This window comes from Delphinus delphis, chromosome 1 (genome assembly GCF_949987515.2).
Source record: "Delphinus delphis chromosome 1, mDelDel1.2, whole genome shotgun sequence".
Classification (NCBI taxonomy): Eukaryota; Metazoa; Chordata; class Mammalia; order Artiodactyla; family Delphinidae; genus Delphinus; species Delphinus delphis.
In genome coordinates this window covers 170,432,904-170,452,905 of record NC_082683.1, presented here as the reverse complement: position 1 = coordinate 170,452,905, position 20,002 = coordinate 170,432,904, and the positions used below count along the sequence as shown (strand labels likewise).

The 20,002-nt window shown below is 38.1% G+C and overlaps 1 protein-coding gene across 1 annotated transcript in view; it reads right to left on the bottom strand.

Moving 5' to 3' along the window:
• The window catches only part of USH2A (usherin), a 779,248-nt gene that overhangs the window by 89,041 nt on the left and 670,205 nt on the right, over nucleotides 1–20,002 (bottom strand). The window contains exon 61 of the mRNA XM_060022310.1: nucleotides 1,623–1,850. Within this exon, the coding sequence (XP_059878293.1) occupies nucleotides 1,623–1,850 (228 nt within the window). The remainder of the gene's footprint in view (nucleotides 1–1,622; nucleotides 1,851–20,002) is intronic.

Sequence of the window (20,002 nt, the reverse complement as noted above, 5' to 3'; positions counted from 1 at the left end):
TCTGTCTTGTCATTCAGGGCTCAGCTCAAACGTCAACTCAATTCAAATGATCATCCATGCTAAAACAGCCCGAGCAGGCATAATTACATTATTCTGTTTAATTTTCTTTATAGCATTCACCACTCTCTGAAATTCTCTGGTTTGTGTACTAGCTTTTTGTTTGCCTCTCTGTAGCCCCACTGTTCATGTATTCTCACACACACACAAGGTCTATGACAGCAGGGACCTTGCCTGTCTTGTTCACTCCTGAATAATTGCCTGGAACTTAGTAGAAGCCTCAATAAATATTTGGGGAACCACAAACGCACGTAAAAGGAGTAGATATTTCTATTGTCAATCATTCCAGGAAGAGGCAGACACTGGGATGGGAAATAAACACTCACAAGGAGGGGTGCTTTGATGGGTGTGAGAGAGATACTCTTTGCTCTGATGGGGACCTTAGGGCTGAGGCTTGGATTTTAAGGCCATGGTTCCTAGGGCTCAGGCCTCCTATCCTAGAGTAGCCAAAGTCCGGCTCAGTCACATGCCAGGGGCTGGTAGAAAGCAGCTTGTAGCATACCTGGAGGTGGGCAGAGAGGTGGCCGCCGTACCAGGCAGTGAGGCAGCCTACAGGGAGGCCCATGAGGATGGGCCTGGGTCTGTGAGCTCTAGTTACAGATCTAAGGCACTGCTGTAGGTAATTTCCTGCCAGCATCCCACTATGGGGTTTTCAGGGAAGGTTTATCAAAAGTCACAGCTTAGTCTTAGAAGTTCTATGTGGAATTAGTGGGGGAGTCTTTGCCACCTTGAGAGGGAGCGGTAAAGGAGAGGCAGAGTGTCTACAGCATCTGCAGGGGGTGGCAGTCCCAGCCTGCACGAGGTGATGGATGAGGGCCTGAGTGGTGGTCCAGGGCCAGAGGAGACTAGAGGCAGAGGCAGAGGCAGTAATAGACGGACAGCTGAGTCGCCAGCAGCCTTGGAGAAGAACATCAGAAGGGTGATGATGCTGCCTCTTATGTGGGTGATGGTTCAAAGCATCAAAATGTGGATGATAATGGAAACCTTATTTGGGCGCTCACAGACTGGTGAAGCTGGGGTTCGATGTGACATTAGTAAGACTGCTGCTCATGGCTACATAGGGACATCGTGGACTTAGCAGACATGCGGGGCTTCCTGTTTCCTGATGAGTGAGCTCTGCTCAAAGTGCAAATTAGGCAAAGCTTAAGCAAAGAGCTGGGAAGGACAATTCGAGAGGCACTAGGAACATGGTCATTTAGAGTTCCGTTTTGGTGTGACTACCTGGCTTCAAATCCCAGTTCGGTTGTCGCAATGTTGTTTAGCCTCAGACAGTGGTTTAGCCTTTACGTGCCCAGTGAGGTTTAGTGGTACCTACAGAGTAGGGCTGATGTGCGGATTAAATGAGATAATCCATAGAGAGCACTTAGACAGCGTGGGGTTCATAGGAAGCTTAACACGTGTGAGCTAGTTTTCTCTGATCTATGATTAAGCGCCTGGAGGAACTATCAGGAAGAATTAACCAGACTGTGAAGGGAGTTTTCCCACAGTGACCTGATGGCATGTCAGGGCTCATCTATTTATCTGTAGAATACCAAACATGATCGCATATTCAGGGTAGACATTACCTTAATCACACCATTGGTTCTTACAGGCTCTGACCACCGCAGTAGCAATGCCCGGCCGTTCTCCTTCTGCTCCACCGTAAAGTAGCTCAGCCCACTGGGGGAAGATTCTAGGGTTCGCACTAGAGTCCAGGGGCTTGAAACTTCTCCCGCCCGGTTTGTGGCCACAACACTAATGTGATATGTGGTGAAGGGTTCTAAGCCGAACAGGTGGGCTTGATGGCTCGTCCCCTGGAAGAAAATGAACAGTTTAGTTTCCTTTTGGAAACTGCTACCAATTGCTGGAAGGTCATTCTTTGGCCAAGACGCCTCACCAATGACAGCAGAAATATCACAACAGAGATTTGAATTATTAAGAAAACAATATGGTTTTTTCTTGTTCTTCACATGCTAAATATATTACCTAATGTTGTGTGATTTCAGACACACACACACACACACACACACACACACAGCTTGGATCAGATAGGATCCTTGCCCTTTCAGAGCTTGCGACCCAAGGGATGCAATATATTACAAAAGCAATAAAAAAAATCTATGATGTCTCAGGTCAGTGTAGCATGATTTCATGATGGAAATCAGTGGTACCAAGTTGAGTGGCAGAGAATGGAATAATCTTAAGGATTTGGAAATTGAACCTGAGCAACGCTAATTCTCTCTCATTAAACCCTGACACTATTTTTTACATAAGACTCTCCCCATCTCCCCCCTCTCTCATTCTCTTGGTGTGTATTTACATTTTACAAAGACAATAAAACAAACACAAGGAAACAACAATAAGCCAACTGAACTATAGATGCACAAGCACCCTGAGGGCAGTCTACTATTAATATCAACGTGAAAATATTCTCGTTTGTTAAAAACATCCTAACTAAAGCTCTGCAATTTACCAAAAGTAATTGTTAGCTAGGCTTTGAGTATTTGGTCTTTGTTAATTTAAAAGAAAAAAAAATGATAGCATAATTCGTTTTTTTCCTGCTTGGACAGCAGCACTAACCATATTTTGCATAATTAAACTGGACCTAAGAATCCTAATGTTTTGAAAGAGCCCAGGGTGCTCTTTCTACATCTGGGCTGGATGGAAGTGTCTGTTTACAGATAGGAATTATGTCTGCAAGTGGACCAGTAATGTATGTATAGGTAATCACACACAGACACTTTCTGTTGTGTACCATATCCATTGGACGTGAATAATCACAAAGAAGTTTTTACTGGTTTACTAGGATATATACACTTAATGGTATGTGAGGTCAGCTTTGGTTTATTTGACACTTAAATGTGACAGATCATCTTCAATTGTCCTTTTCTTGGTGGGCACAGGAAGAGGAAGATGAGATGAAGAAGAGAAAGTTATTTCTGAGAGCAGTACCCGAAAGCACCAGACAAAGTTATGTGTATGGAAATTCTTTTTAATTTGAGGGAATCCAAATCTCATTTTGAATAAAATCTAAAACCAGGTGGCAAAATCCAACTGAACCACTTTCCAAAAAAACTGGTTAGACGAAACCAAAACACACCATAGAAATAATTTTTGACACCATTCCCCCACATTCTTGGTTGTAAGTTTTATAAGTTTCTATTAGTTAATGTTTCTTATTATGTGTTAAACACAAGCAGGGGAAATATAATTTCCTTTACTTATCAAAAACTTGTAAAGTCAATTTTCCTGTTTCAGTAAGGTCCTATTATGATATTACAGGCTGAACTCTTGAAATCTTTTAATATTTAAACATTTGCTAAGCGACCAGGCTCTGAAAAAAAGTATACAGAAATACTAATTTCTCTTTTTTAAAATATTAAAAGTTAGATCATAAATATTTAAAACTTATTTCTCCAACAACACTGGATTGGTCTTTTAGATAAATACAGCACAGAAATAGAATGACCAGAGTGAATATTAAAGTTGAATATGCTACAAGTCCCGATGACAAACATTCTTTTCTGATAAATGATTCCTTTTCTGTGGAAATAGGGCAAACACGGGCAAGATTAATAATGCAAAAAAGAACCATTCTTTGTTCAGAATATTCAGTAGTAGATGCCAAAAAAGCATCAGCTCCAAAGCAAACAGTGATCACCTCTAACAGATTATATATGAAAAAAGGTAGGCTGCTGGGGGACATTTAGAGATAGCTTTTGTCATAAGAAACACGAAAAGCATGTGGGCTGTAAAGCAAAAACATACGTATATTGTCCATAGCAGCACCTGCTCCATTACAGTTTATTTCAGAGCTGAGAATTCCATTCAGCCCCTAGATGGCAATACTACCAAGCACTTTCGGTGCCATGAGTGCTCAATGATTAACTGACATTCAGTCATCCAACACACTCCAGGCCGCCATTTAAAAAATAACAAAACTGATTTCATTATAGATTCTTTTAATAAACATTTATAGCCAGATCCTTGAAAGCAGAAGTACTGAAAATGTTCTGGCTTCAAAACCTCCACCAACTAATGTGGAAATATGACCTGCAGGTCTCAAGTTGAAGTTCACGCCTGCCTGACACAGAAATGTTTACATGTAGACTCCTACAAAAGGTGATTACAACTGTTGTTTTGCTTAATTTGGTCTATATATCTTCTTAAAATATAGAAATAATCACATATCATAAATGTACAGGAAACGTGAAGGAGAATTTTTCTATCATAAATTTATACTGAGACAAGTTCCCATATTATGTCAACTTGTTATTTCTGCAAAACTACAACACACACACGCATGCTTTAAATAAACCTCAGTGATAGCCATACTTTTTGTCAATATTTAGTTAAGTCCACATAAAAAATAAAGAAAACTTCACAATGGCAAGACAATCCCTAACCGATTTATCCTTTGACATTTTAGGAAATCCTTTATATTATTCTTCCCTGAATGGATATCTAACCCCAGAGTTCACTATTTTAGAAACCAACTGTAAAATCTGGGCACAGTTCACTCTATGGATTAGGTTGAGTCTTGTTTGTTTACTCAGTTACTTGTGATTTTCCTTAAATTCAGAATATTTGCTTGAGCCCTGTTGACCTTACGTGATTTGGATTCCATTCCTTCCTTTGGGGACGGAGCATTCTGTCCCACTGACTGGGAAAGTCCTCATTAAAAACTTCCTTCTTTTCGCTCCGCTGCTGCCCCTTTTCTTCCTTCCCTCTGGAGATTATCTTAATTCAATAAGATTTCTTTTCATTGTCATTGTTTTGTTTGTTATTTCCCTTTTCTGTCCTACTGATTCTTTTGAGATATATATATATATATATATATATATATATATATACCTTCTTCCCTTTTGTCTTTGTCCTGTCCATGTGTACAACCACATAATATTGCTAATTTTTTTTTAATTCTAAAAGTATATTAACCACTTCTGTTAGGCAGCCGAAGAAAAGAATGACTCAACAAAGGAAAACAGGAATAATTCGTTCTCTGCAATCTAATACATACAGATCAGTGAGTCCTTTAATGAGACATAAAGACAAGACTCTCTGGAACACTCCGCCAGTTGAGGTTCTGCTGGCAATGTGAACTACACTTTAACCTCTCAACTCTGCTCCTGGGGGCACGTGAAACTACTTGGAGTCTTTGGCAGTCAGACAATTTTACACCATCTCCTCTGATTATTTTTGATTACTTGAAGTGCCCCAAAGGTGGCCATGGGGTCAATAGGTTTATGTAGGTTGAAAATGATCAAAAATTACCATTGATCTGTAGCTGTCAATAAAAGGCTGCATGGGGAGACTCCCTGCACAAATGTTTAAACTGCATAAAGCAACCTAACTTAGTCATCTTTGAGTCCATTGATCTGATGATCCAGCAGTTTCCAGAGCCTTCCCTCTGGTCTTTAAGGTGCATTTTCACTGAACCCATTTACCTTGGCCCTAAGGACTCTTTTTACCCTGCTCCTGGTAATGAACTAAAACAGTGATGTCTCGGCACTGCTGTGTTCATCAACAGAGTCTTATGTGTGCTTATTGCATTTGGAAGGGGTTAATCTTCCTGGTCACCATCAACTTCATTTCCAGCCAATGGGGTTTCTTCTGGCTTCACCCCTTATCTTGGGCTCCGTATTTAAAAATGGGTGACTCTTGGCTTATAAATCCTAACCCAGTTGTAGGATTCCTTTGCCTCCTTAATTCTCACGAATGCCAAGACCCAGAGAATACCTCATATTGAAAGTTTGCTTATTTTGCACAGAGAACTTCAGGGAAATCTAGATTTAAATATATTTACTTTTGTTTTCTTCAGTTGAACCACTTGGATGCTGCGTCTCCGTTTTATCGTAAGTTACAGTTTATCTTGTCATAATGATAAAATAAAGGACTGGTTATTGACAAGCTTCTGGTTTAGTTACCACTGAAACACGAGAAATAAGAAAAGTTCCCATTTAGCATCACCTGAAATTCATGGCTTTGAGCCGCGTACATCCAGTCAATTGGATGACTTTTACATATTTTAGTGCCTAAAAAATCAACACAAAATATTTTTCTAGATTTCTGAAAGCCAAATAATTTGAGGCATTGTCAATCTATATTCCTTCCCATTCATAAAGTTAATTTTTGAGTTCTCCAAAAGTTCATCAACATATTTCTATCTAGTACTTATTTTGTAAAAATCCAATCAGTCTTAATACAGAAATGCTCTTTGTTACCCATCCCCAAATATCAACCTTAAGTGCTTATCCATGGTTATCTAAGCATGGACTTCCAAGCCTGCAAAATGTTAACACAGTCAGAAAATTTCCACTGATTTCACGTGTATACTGACTTTATGGGTCAGTATAAAATGCCATCTCTGTCTACAGAGCTCCTGGCTGGTGGGACAAAGAAGACATTTTTTCATGACACACACATACACGTAGAGTTGCTCCAGAATGAAAGATCGACTGACAGTACAAGAAAGGAAGAAGAAAACACCCTTTGGGTTCATGATCTATTGCCATGTGTGTGAACAGTGTGTCTATGTTAGGTGGCGTTGCTAAGTGGCAAGACAGAGTTGCCAAAATGGTCAGGGGAAACATTTAGTATTGTCGGCCAGCAGCTCCATTCAATTCTTTAAACCCTTTTGAGCATCTGATATGTACAAGATTCAGTAAAGTTGGTGTGGGGATACGAGATGGAGAGCACAGGCTTTTTTTTTTTCCTCGCGGTACGCGGGCCTCTCACTGTTGTGGCCTCTCCCGTTGCGGAGCACAGGCTCCGGACGCGCAGGCTCAGCGGCCATGGCTCACGGGCCCAGCCGCTCCGCGGCATGTGGGATCCTCCCGGACCGGGGCACGAACCCGCGTCCCCTGCATCGGCAGGCGGACTCCCAACCACTGCGCCACCAGGGAAGCCCGAGCACAGGCTTTTGATGCTTAGGAACTTTTAATCTAATAGAGCAGATCAACAATATATACAGATGCACACAATTCAGAGTGTAGTAGATGCTATACTGAGCGCCAGGGAAATCAGGGAAATACTGAAGAGATACATACTTCTAATTGGGAAAGAAGGTGAGGGGCGGGGGAAAACTTCGCTGGCATCTGATGTAGGACAGGAAAGATGTAGAGTTTGAGTAGATGAAAATGTGTGAGGGATTGGAAGAAAGAACAGAAGGAAAAAATGCAGGATACATTTGGAAAAGAGCTAAGAGTTGAACGTAGCTGAAGGGTTGTGGATACAGGGCAATAGTGGGGATTAAGGAAGGGAAGAGACTGGTGGTAAGATTGGACAGGGCTGTGAATGTCACCCTAAAGGTTCTGGACTACATTTGTTAGGAAACAATGAACAACAGAACTCTGCCATGCAATTTGAAGGAATAATGGAAGAACGTTTAAATTTTGGTCATGGTTAGTGACTGATAAAATAATAAATCTGTTAAGATGAATTCATTCATTCATTTAATTATTATTCAGCCAATAAAGTACAGACTGTCATATTTAAAAGTAATAGGAGAGTATTTTCTTAGGAATACGATTTTGCAGCAACATGGAGGGACCTAGAGATTATTATACTAAGTGAAGTACACCAGACAGAGAAAGACAAATATCATACGGTATCACTTATATGTGGAATCTTAAAAAAAAAAAGATATAAATGAACTTAAATCATAAATAAACTCGCAGACAGAGGAAACAAACTTATAGTTACCAAAGGGGAAAGGGAGGCAGGGAAGGATAAATTAGGAGTTTGGGATTAGCAGATATAAATTACTAAATATAAAATAGATGAACAACAAGGGTAAATTAGGAGTTTGGGATTAAAATATACACACTACTGTATATAAAATAGATAACCAGCAAGGACCTACTGTATAGCACAGGGAAATCTACTCAATATTTTTAAATAACCTATAAGGGAAAAGAATCTGAAAAGAATACATATATATGTATAAGAATACATGTATATATATCTGAATCACTTTGCTGCATATCTTAAACTAACACAACATTATATATCAACTATACTTCAATTAAAAAAAAGAGAAAAAATAGATATGCTATACATTGTAAACTTACAATTGGAACATTGTAAATAATGTTAACATAAAAATGCCCATGGGGCTTCCCTGGTGGCGCAGTGGTTGAGAGTCCGCCTGCCGATGCAGGGGACACGGGTTCGTGCCCCGGTCCGGGAAGATCCCACATGCCGCGGAGCCGCTGGGCCCGTGAGCCATGGCTGCTGAGCCTGCGCGTCCGGAGCCTGTGCTCCGCAACGGGAGAGGCCACAACAGTGAGAGGCCCGTGTACCGCAAAAAAAAAAAAAAAAAAAAAAAAAAAAATGCCCATGGTCAGAGATATTATACATGAGTGACTACGGCAGTTGTACAAAGAGGTGGAAGCCATTATTCCTCAACTGTATATAATTAGGCCAAATGTGTGCCTGTTCAGCTCATAATCTTCAGAGACAAAATTTCTTCTCCTATAAATTAAAACATGATAACATTTAAAAAAAGGAATAAGATTTAAAAAAATTTTATTGAATATTTGATCCATTTCAAAATTTGAAATTATTCTTTGCAGTGTTTGTCTTTTGATTGAACTCAAGGTGGGGATTATAACAGCTGGACTGAATTGAAGACAATTATACTGTCCTCTGTCCTGAATCACATGTACCTGGTTTATGGTTTTTGCTGGTAGTGGGGACATGTTTGTGTGGAACCATCCATACCCTTATACTTTATACACATCAAACAACTAGAAGGCAGCTGGAAAAGTTTAGGGATACTGTTGATGACAACAAAATAGAATGAAGCTAATTCAAAAGTTCAAACAAGTGTGAAAGCATTCCTAGCTCTGGGTTCTAACTGATGTCAGAGGGCTCAATTGGAAAGATTTCAAGAAAGTATAAATGCGTATCCTCCCGTCAAGTAATTGTGATATGTATTGTTACATAACTGATTAGTCGGGGGTCATCTGTTGTAACAACTGTAAATTTCAAATTTAAAATGTTCAGCTTAGAGTTTTCATGTGTTAGTGCTGTGTGTACTTTTGTGTCTTCCACAAATATCTACATTCAGAGAAGAAGAATGACATGTGAAAAAGGGGGTATTTTCTTCTCTCATTGAAGTACATCATTCATTTTGTAATGGGGGGGTCAGTGCAACAAGAAGATTCAACTCATTTATAGATAACGCATTTATAGATAAATGGGCTCTATCAATTTAATCTATCCATATAAAACAAAAGCTAGGGTTCTTGCAAATGAACGATGAAGCCTCAGTTACCATAAAAACTTGGGGGAGAAAAGAGAAAGGTTTTGAAATGGCTCATTTTTCAAAGGAGAAGAGGAAAAAAAATTAAATTTGTGATAATTAAATTTTAAAGTGGCAAATCAGTCACACTAAATATTAAAAAGCAGTCCTTCTGATCTATCAAAATTAAAAATGTGTATACTCTGTGACCCAGCAATTCCACTCTGGCAATCTATTTTATGGCAATACCAGTAAAACTGTACTAAACTGCATTGAACAGAATTTCATTAATTCCAGCCAGTCTTATGTTTATTCAGCCCTTGATTAAACACATATTTATTGAAGGTTTCCTGTGTACTAGGCACCCTCCTAAGCTCTGAGGACACAGCAGAAAGCACGGGAGACAAGGACATACCCTCCTGAGTCTTACATTGTAAGGAGGGAAAAAGTAAGGAGTCCTACATTTATACAAGAAAATGGAGAGAGAGGGAGTGTGTGGGTCAGAGAGAGAGAGAGAGACAGAGACAGCGAATTAGAAGCTGTGATAAATTATGAAGGAAATAATTAGAGTGATGAACTAGTGTTTTTTAGGTGGTAGGGAAGACTGAGTCTTGGTTTAAGAAAGGTGGGTGAAGATCCTTGAGGAAGTTCCATGTAGGCAAGACTACAGAAGAAACCATGTGAAAAACCAGGGGGGAACTTTTTTTTTTTTTTTTTTTGCGGTATGCGGGCCTCTCACCGCTGTGGCCTCTCCCATTGCGGAGCACAGGCTCCGGACTCGCAGGCTCAACGGCCATGGCTCACGGGCCCAGCCGCTCCGCGGCATGTGGGATCTTCCCGGACCAGGGCACGAACCCGCGCCCCCTGCATCGGCAGGAGGACTCTCAACCACTGCGCCACCAGGGAAGCCCCAGGGGGAACTTTTAGGCAGAAGGATGAGCTTGAGATTTTTGCTGGCAGAGAGAAGTTAGTGTGAGTGAGGCCTGTGAGGGAGGATGACCTGAGGTATGGTCAAAGTGATGGGCAGGTGCCAGATGGTGGATAGCTTTCAGGCCAAGATAAGAGTTAGAGTCTGATGCTAATTTCAATGGAAAATTATTGAAGGCCTTTAAGCAAGGGAGTGACACAATTTGATTTAGGTTTTAAAGAGATCATTCTTCCTTCAAAAACTAAAAACAGAGTTACCATATGATCCAGCAATCCCACTCCTGCACATATATCTGGAGAAAACTCTAATTCAAAAAGCTACAGGCACCCCAGTGTTCATAGCAGCACTATTTACAATAGCCAAGACACAGAAACAACCTAAATGTCCATGGATAGATGAATGGATAAAGAAGATGTGGAATATATATATATATATATATATATATATATATAAAAAATGGAATATTACTCAGCCATAAAAAGAATGAAATAATGCCATTTGCAGCAACATGGATGGACCTAGAGATTATTATATTAAGTGAAGTAAGTCAGACAAAGACAAATATTATATGATATCACATATGTGGAATCTAAAAAATGGTACAACTAAACTTATTTACAAAACAGAAACAGACTCACAGACATAGAAAACAAACTTATGGTTACCAAAGGGTAAAGGTAGTGAGGAGGGATAAATTAGGAGTTTGGGATTAAAATATACACACTACTATATATAAAATTGATAATCAGCAAGGATATACTGTATAGCATGGGAACTATATTCAATATCTTGTAATAACCTACAGTGGAAAAGAATCTGAAAAAGCACATCATCTATATATCTATATATCTGAATCACTCTGCTGTACACCTGAAACTAACACAACATTGTAAATCAAGTGTACTTCAATAAAAATAAATAAATTAAAGAAGATCACTATGGCTGCTGTGGGAAAAATATATGTAGGGGGTTGTATTAGTCTACTCAGGCTGCCATAACAAAAATACCAGACTGGCTTAAAAACAGAAATTTATATTCTTGCAGTCTGGAGGCTAGAACACCCAGATCACAGTGCCATCAGGGTTTCTGGTGAGGGCTCTCTTCCTGGTTGTAGACTGCTGCCTTCTCGCTGTGTCCTCACGTGGCTTTGCTCTCTGTGCACATGGAGAGAGGGAGAGATATCTTGTGTCTCTTCCTCTTCTTATAAGGACACCAGTCCTATCAGATTAGGGCCCCACTCTTACAACCTCATTTAACCTTAATTACTTCCCTATAGTCCTATTTCTAAATAAAGTCACATTGGGGGTTAGGGGATCAACATATGAATTTGGGGGGAACACAATTCAGTAGATAATGGGGGTCAAGAGGGAGTGGCTTTTGCAGAAGTCCAGGGAGGGCTGATAGTGGCTTGGAGTAGTGTGATAATGGCAGAGATGAAACTAACTGAGTGGACTTATACTTTGGAAGTAGAGCCAGCAGAAATCCGTTGGAGTGGGAGGAAGGGACAACCAGATGTATAGAAGTAGGAACAGAATAGTAACATAAGTCTTCTGAGAAGTGTGGCTGTGAAGGAGATCAGGGAAATAGGATGGTAGCTGGAGGGGCCTGTGGGATCACATTTAAAAAACAAGGGAGATGCTAGAGCATGTGTGTATACTGTTGGGAATTCTCTAATAACAAGAGAGAGACTGATGATGTAGGAGAGGTATACTATTTTTTAGAAATCAGGACTTCCTTTTCACTTTGCATGTGGAAACTAGGTTAGCTAAAATTCTGTGTGCGGCAAAGTGATACAGGTATGCTTGGGTATCAGCCAATTAACTTGCAGTTGGCTGTAGTCTCCACAGCAAAACAATGCATATACTAAGAGCTACCATCATTGATGGTCAATGCTCTTTTCAGAGATAAAATTTCATCAGAAATGAACAAGGCCTTTATCTATTAGGAACAAGGTAATTAAAAAAAAATTTCAGAGTTTTCATTAAATCGTTACTTTTGATAAATTGCGACTTCCATGTGAATAGGATACAATGACAAGTTCCCTGCCCAATGGTAACAAAAGTTATCAGTTTACCATTTTCTTGTGTATCCTTTCTAAGACAGGATCATTATTTTTGATAAAAGTTTTTGCTTTTACTGCGTCAGACCTGGTGTAAAAAGGACTTTACATGCATAATCTCATTTCATCTTCACAACAAAGTTCTGAGGGTGGTAACATTACAGATAAGGAAACTGAGGCTTAGATAAGTAACTTGCCCAGAGTCACAGTTCTAGTAAGTGGCAGGGTTATGCTTTTACTCCTGTACTATATTGACTTCAAATGTTCTTGTCAACTGCATCAGTGGTCCTAATGTTTTGATCTCAGGACCCCTACTTCTTAAAAATAATAGAGGATTCCCAAAAGCTTTTGTTTCTGTGATTTATATCTACCAATATTTGCTATATAAAAAGTTAAAATTGAGAAAGTATTAAAGGAAAAGAACACAGAAGCACATATTCTGTTAGCCAGCAGAGAAGAAGCATCATCACACATAATGTAGGCTCTGGAAAACTCCACTGTACACCTGTGAGGGGATGAGAGTGAAAAAGACACATAATGTCTTCATATTATTATGAAAATACTTTTGACCTGGCAGATCCCTGAAAACGTTTCTGGGACTCTAAGGGGTTCACGAACTATACTGTACCACTTAACTGCATTATACTTGGCTTTAACTGACAGTTCCAATTAAAGATTAATCAAAGATTTGTTTGAACTTTTATGCAGTGAAGGGAGGAGTCTTATATTTCCAACTTTTGATAGACACACTCATAGTACTTGTGATTCAATATGAAATATCCATGTATACATAAGTCCTATTAGTAAAACTTTTAATTAAGGGTAAAGAGTCAAAAAATTATAACTGGATTCTACTCCAACAGGCTAATTTTGTAGTTGAAACTAAAATCCAAACGGCCTAAATTACCTGTACAAGGTCCTACAATCCATCAACACTAGATTTGCAACTGAACTTGAGATTCCCAACTCATATGTACACACTCTTTTCAATTCAAATTATTTGTTTGAAACAAGTTGTCCCAAATTTCTTCGTCAAAAGCATTGCTCCGTGTGACAGAGAATGGGTTTGAATTTATTCACAGATCTACTTCCTTTATTAATGGATCTTCTACTGTATTATATCTGTCTGTTCACTTGTTTGTCTTCCCACTGCAAAGTGAACGAAACGCTTCGCGTCAGGACTGTTTCTTAACCTTGCTTTACTCTGGTTTCTTCATATGTAAAAAAGGAATAGTAATAGTACCTATCTTTTTCAGTTTGTAAGTTTTAGTGAGTTAACTTGTAGAATAGTTTCTGTTATGCAGTAGGAATTTAATAAGTGCTAGGTTTTATTATTATCCTAAGCATCTAAGAGATGCTTCTATGCATAAGATATTCAATAGATATTCTGGAAGCTATGCATAAATAAAAGGTTGAGTCTAAAGTACTGAATAACTCACAAGGTATTTTTAGTGCATAGTACCCTGGCTTATATGGAGAATATATGGAGAATGATTTTGAAAAATGGCGTAGCATCTTACGAATGTAAGTAGATCTTTTAGGTTAAATCCATAAACACTACCTTTGTAAATGTTTGCTGTGAAGACCTAGTAGGTACTGGATAAATATGCATTGACTAATTGAGTAAATTCTTCCTTGTTATTGACGTCAGCTATTTGGTCTTTAGAAATGTATTTACATATATATGTATATACATATATGTGTGTGTATATATATATATATATATATATATATATATAAACTGGATCATATAATAATGAGCATGATTTTTCGCTTTTACCTATAGGGCATGGAATATGATACCGTTTTTGTGTTCTTACCCTGACTTTGGGGGCTGAGCTGAAAAAGACAATGTCTTTCTCCAATGAAGAATAAATCATACTATTAGGTAGTATGGGACATTTACAAAGGGAGGTTGGTGCTAATAAACTCAAAATGATACTTTTCAGAGGGTCTTGGGTATTAGGATGGCAGATACTCATTTAGTCCTCACGGGCCAGGTTATCCTTGGAAATAGGAAAATGTGAACCAGTTTATGATAGTAAATGTGAAAGTGTACATAAAGTGGGCAATTCGAGAAAAATAGGAGAACTTAAACAAATGTACTCAAATACATTAATCAGTCTTAAAATAAAAATAAATAAAGCCCTAAATCAGCCCCTTACTTCAAAAAGGCCCAGGTCCAGAGAGTTTTACCAGTGAAGTTTTTTGTTATTGCTTTTAACTAAATCTGCAAGTAACAGATAATATTATGTATAGACAAAGGGTTCCAGAAAAGAGGTAAACTGGGCCACATACCAAACTCATGACATGTCATCAAGAAAATATCAAAATTGGACAAGAACATAACAAGAAAAATGTGTTTCTGTTGACCAAAATCACTTGAGATGAGATGAAAAAGTCATAATATTAGCAAATAGAGTCCAACAATATATTTAAAAGAGATATCATGACTGTATAAGATTTAGCCCTTAGAAAAGTTGATTCCCATATGACCATCTTAATAGAATTAACAAAATTCAACACCCGTTCATGATAAAACCTCTTTGCCAGGTGAAAATGGAAGAAATTATCCTTAGTCTGATCAAAAACATTTACTAAAACCATACAGTAAATTATATTGGGCTGGCCAAAAAGTTCGTTTGAGTTTTCCCATAACGGTTTATGAAAAAACCCAAACGAGCTTTTTGGCCAACCCATATTTAACATAAAAGCCTTAGAAACCTTCCCATTAATATAACAATCAGGTAAGCCAGAATTCCCTCTATTCATTATTGTACTGATAATCTAGGCAATGCCACACCAAAAAAAAAAACCCGATTCTCTGACATAAATCATACCAAGCTTTTCTCAGGCCAGTTTCCCAAGGCAATAGAAATAAAAGCAAAAATAAACAAACAGGACCTAATCAAACTTATAATCTTTTGCACAGCAAAGGAAACCATAACCAAAATGAAAAGACAACCCACAGAATGGGAGAAAATGTTTGCAAACGATATGACCAGTAAGGGCTTAATTTCCAAAATATATAAACAGCTCATACAACTCAATAACAACAACAACAAAAAACAACCCAATAGAAAAATGGGCAGAATAACTAAACAAACATTTCTCCAAAGAAGGCATACAGGTGGCCAACAGGCACATGAAAGAATGGTCATCAGAGAAGTGCTAATTATTAGAGAAGTGCTAATTATTAGAGAAGTGCAAATCAAAATGACAACGAGGTAACACCTCACACCGGTCAGAATAACCATCACTAAAAGATCTACAAATAACAAATGCTGGAGAGGGTATGGAGAAAAGGGAATCCTCCTACACCGTTGATGGGAATATAAATTGGTGTAACCACTATGGAAAACAGTATGGAGGTTCCTTAAAAAATGAGTTGCCGTATGCTCTAGCAATCCCACTTCTGGGCATTTATCTGGAGAATACTATAATTCGAAAAGATAATGTACCCCAGTGTTCATAGCAGCACTGTTTACAACAGCCAAGACATGGAGGCAACCTAAGTATCCACTGACAGATAAATTGATAAAGAAGATGTGGTATATATACACAATGGAATATTACTGAGCCATAAAAAAGAATGAAATAATGCCATTGCAGCAACATGGATAGACCTAGAGATTATCATACTAAGTGAAGTAAGTCAGAAAGAGAAACACAAATGTCATATAATATCACTTATATGTGGAATCTAAAATATAACACAAATGAACTTATCTACAAAATAGAAATAGACTCACAGACATAGAGAACAGATTTGTGGTTGCCAAGGGTGAGGGGGTGGGGGATGGATGGACTGGGAGTTTGGGATTAGCAGGTGCAAACTATTATATATAGAAAGGATAAACAACAACATCCTACTGTATAGCACAGGGAATTATATTTAATATCCTGTGATAAACCAATGGAAAAGAATATGAAAAAGAATGTGTGTATATATATATATATATATATATATATGTATAACTGAATCACTTTGCTGTACAGCAGAAATTAACACAACATTGTGAATCAACTGTACTTTAGTAAAATAAATTCGTCATGGAATATACCTCATTTCTTTGAATGCTTGAATTTGAAGGAATCCAAGACACACTGTTATTTTATGTATACCTAAGAAAGGAAAAAATACTTCCAATTGAATGAACATACAATGCTTTTTTAACACTTGGAGTTTTTGTTTTATATTTGTGGAAAGACACCTTTAGACTTGCATGGGTATAGGTTTTTTTTTTTAAATTATATATTAAGCTGCTGCTTCTGTGCCTTTCTGTTTATACAATAACTTTTCATTTTAATGCGAAATCATGGTGTAATCTTTTTGAAGACATTTTAAGTGGCAATTAAACTCAACGTGTGTAGTACCGACAGCATACATAGCTCAACTGAAGTGACAGGAGTGTGAATGGCATTGATCAAGTCCGTGCAGGCACAGGAAACAAGTATGTAACAACTGTCACCTACGTTGATGGTAAGACTTAGATGCATGTGATTTCAGAGAGAGATGGAGAAATGTGAACAAATGTTCACCATAAAAATCAAGGAGCTTTCTGTTCTCTGTTTTCTGAGTATGCTTCCTGAATAGAAAAGTGTACTCTATGGTCAAAAGCCAGTGCACAACTTCTGGCCCATTTATTTTAGCAAAGTGAACTGACTTGTTCTTGGCGACAACGATGGGACGAGAAAGCTGAAGCTGGTCTAGTTAAAGGGCAGCCGAAACATACCGCCACTCTGGCTACAATGGGACCAGTGATAACACAAAATGAAAACCAGACTGAGAACTCACAGATGATGTTGTGAGGATGGTAACAAATGGAATACATTAGGACTTCGGCTGTGCACACAAAACAGTGCCGAAAGACACATCTGACCACTACCTTCAGCGCTGCTGCTGCTTTCAAAGTTATTCTTAGCATATGTTCTGTGTACTTTTTCATCCTTTTCCTAAAGAGTTTCTCAAGGGTTAATCACACTGAGTGCTTGCTATACAGCAGGCATTTTCCAAGTGCCTAATGTATATTACATTGTTTAATCCTTAAAACAACCTCATGAGATAGACACTGCTCTTATCCTCATTTTCAGATAAGGAAATAGATGTAAAGACAGTTGAAGCAAATTGTCCATGGTCATATAATTATAAGGGACAGAACCAGGATTTGAGTTGAGGCCTTCTGACTATAGAGTCTGGGCTTATAACCTTGAATGTACCCCCATTAGTCCCACCAGACTTTGGAAGGTGGAAGCCAGCCTATGCTACTTCTTCATATGGAGAGGGTCTCATTTCTTCTTTCCAGGGACCCAGGAAAGGCATCCTCTGCTCTCTGACCTGTTTAATGTTCTGGTTTATGGGATGTCAGACTGAATGATAATCTCAAGAGGAATCAAGGGGAATAGAAAACTTGCTTCCAAATAAACACAACGCCAATAGTTTGCCTGCAAGTCAGGAAAAGCAGATGTTATAAGACTAAAAACTGATAACACTTGAGGCTAAGAAAAGATATTGTAAAGGTAGACCGTCTTCCACAATTCATTTGTGCCAGGCTCCAAAGGGGTTAACTGTTATCAACAATCAGAGCCCAGGTGTTTTCTGCAGAAGCTGGTGGCACACTGAAGCAGTTGTGTTGTTGTTTTGAAAACATTTTAATAGGATTTAAAATTTCCCCTTTTCTTTGGATTTTTCAGGTAATATTGGAATTAAATTAAAGCATTAAGTCAACCAGCTTAGTGCAAAGCAAATTATGTCAGGTTCAGCACTGAGGGTTTCGGTATGGAATATCTATTGACTCAAGCTTATTAACTTGTAAATCCTCTAGTTTTAGATTATGATCTATTGATTATCTGCTTTTATTTGCACTTTAAATGAATAAACAAAAGGAAATGATCACGGGTTAGTCATTACACCTTAAGAGAAAATGTACTTAAGCTAAGCATACTTAATTAAAAATGAAAACAACTTTTATTGGTTCTGAGAGCTAGAAGTTGTGGTTCTTATTTTCATTTAGGCAAATCAAAGATTGTTTTTAATTTTGCATAATCATTTTTATTAGACCCTTGGACAAAACAGAAAAAAAATTTTCTCACTGAGGATAGACAGTGTGCTGTGAGTTCGGTATTTTGAATGCATTATTAAAATTATTCTATAATCTATCATTTTGCTTGTCTTGTCTTAGCAAAAAGCCAGAAATGATGTCTTTAGTGCAGGAGGAAATTCTCTGAGAAGCCCTGTGACTAATGTCTGGGGAATGAGGTAAACTCTGAGAGTCGAAGTGCTTTAATAAAAAAGCAGTCAGCGTAGAAGACCGGAGTTCAAGTTACAGCTCTGTCACTCATACTAGAGGGACCTTTGGCAAATTACCTACTTTTTCTGAGTCTTGGTTTCTAACAGTTAATCTATTTCTCATGGACTTTTGTGAGGATTAAACCAGATGACCTTTCTGAAAGTGCCTGGTACATAGTGGCACTCAATAAAAGTGCTCTGAATCAGACCCTTGCTAATAGAAGCAGCTAAGGCAATGGAGGGGAGGGGGTATGGGGATTTCAAAGGGCACTTGTTTATTTATTTATAATTGAAGTATAGTTGATTTATTTATAAATTTGATTTTATGCTTTGTTTAAAAAAATCTCAGCAAAGAAAAATGCTGAGATTGGTTTATGGTCTGAGAGTCAAATCCACAGTCAAATATTGATTTAACAACTATTCTTTTCTAGCATGGTGCTAGGCACTAAAGGGAGTGGAAAAGAAGTACAAAGCATGCAAATCTTGGATTTCTGGAACTGCAAGCCGTTAGGAATGCAAGACTCACATTTGTGAAAGCACTGTAAAAACACATGGAAACTAGCACTAAAGGTATACATGTAAGAAGTCATCATGGGCTTAAATTAAGCAGTCACAAAAAACTCCACAGACAGGATGGGCTTTAAATAGCAATAGGTAGGAAGTGTACTACGTATATTAGATAGAAGAGTAGCACAGTATCATTCAACGCAAGATTTAAGCAAATTAAAACAAATTTAAAATTCCTAGAGTCTTGGAGTCAGAAGAGAATTTACAGTTAACCATTTGACCTTCATATATGATGCAGAAATCCCAGAAGACTGAGGGTAGAAAGGCAGGGAGGGGAGGCATCCTTTCAAATATAATAAGACTAAAGATCAATTTGCAAAAGTTTTATTTACTGTAACTGAGACTCTGGAATCTGCTAATTTGGAAGAGAAATGCTTCTATAATGGTTTCACTGAACTGAAGTTAGAAAACTGTTGCCTCATCATTTGGATTACCTTCTGCCACTAGGCAAGGAGGCAAAAAAAAAAAAAAAAATGCAGTGGCTGGGGTGATTGATAGGATAAAACAGAGACCTCCCTCTCTTTTTTTGACCATCTCGCCAGGCTAATGGAAGATCACTGCAAGCTTATGGATGCAAGACCACCAAGAACTCAGATCCTTCAGAAATGAGCTTGGTTGATTGAGCTCATCAGCCAAATAACCCCAATTCATTAGGGAGATAAGAAACGGAAATCATAAATATCACTACTGGCCTCATGACCTGTTACAGAAATAAAGTCTATGGACTGTACTGTTTTCTTTTTTGTTGTTGTGTCATGCATATAAATATGCATTCTCTTCTTTTAGTCCAATATCGTATATATGATGTTTTGGGGTAGTTACACTTACCATTTATTTTGGGGGCTATAGATTATTAAAATGGGATTAGGAAAAACA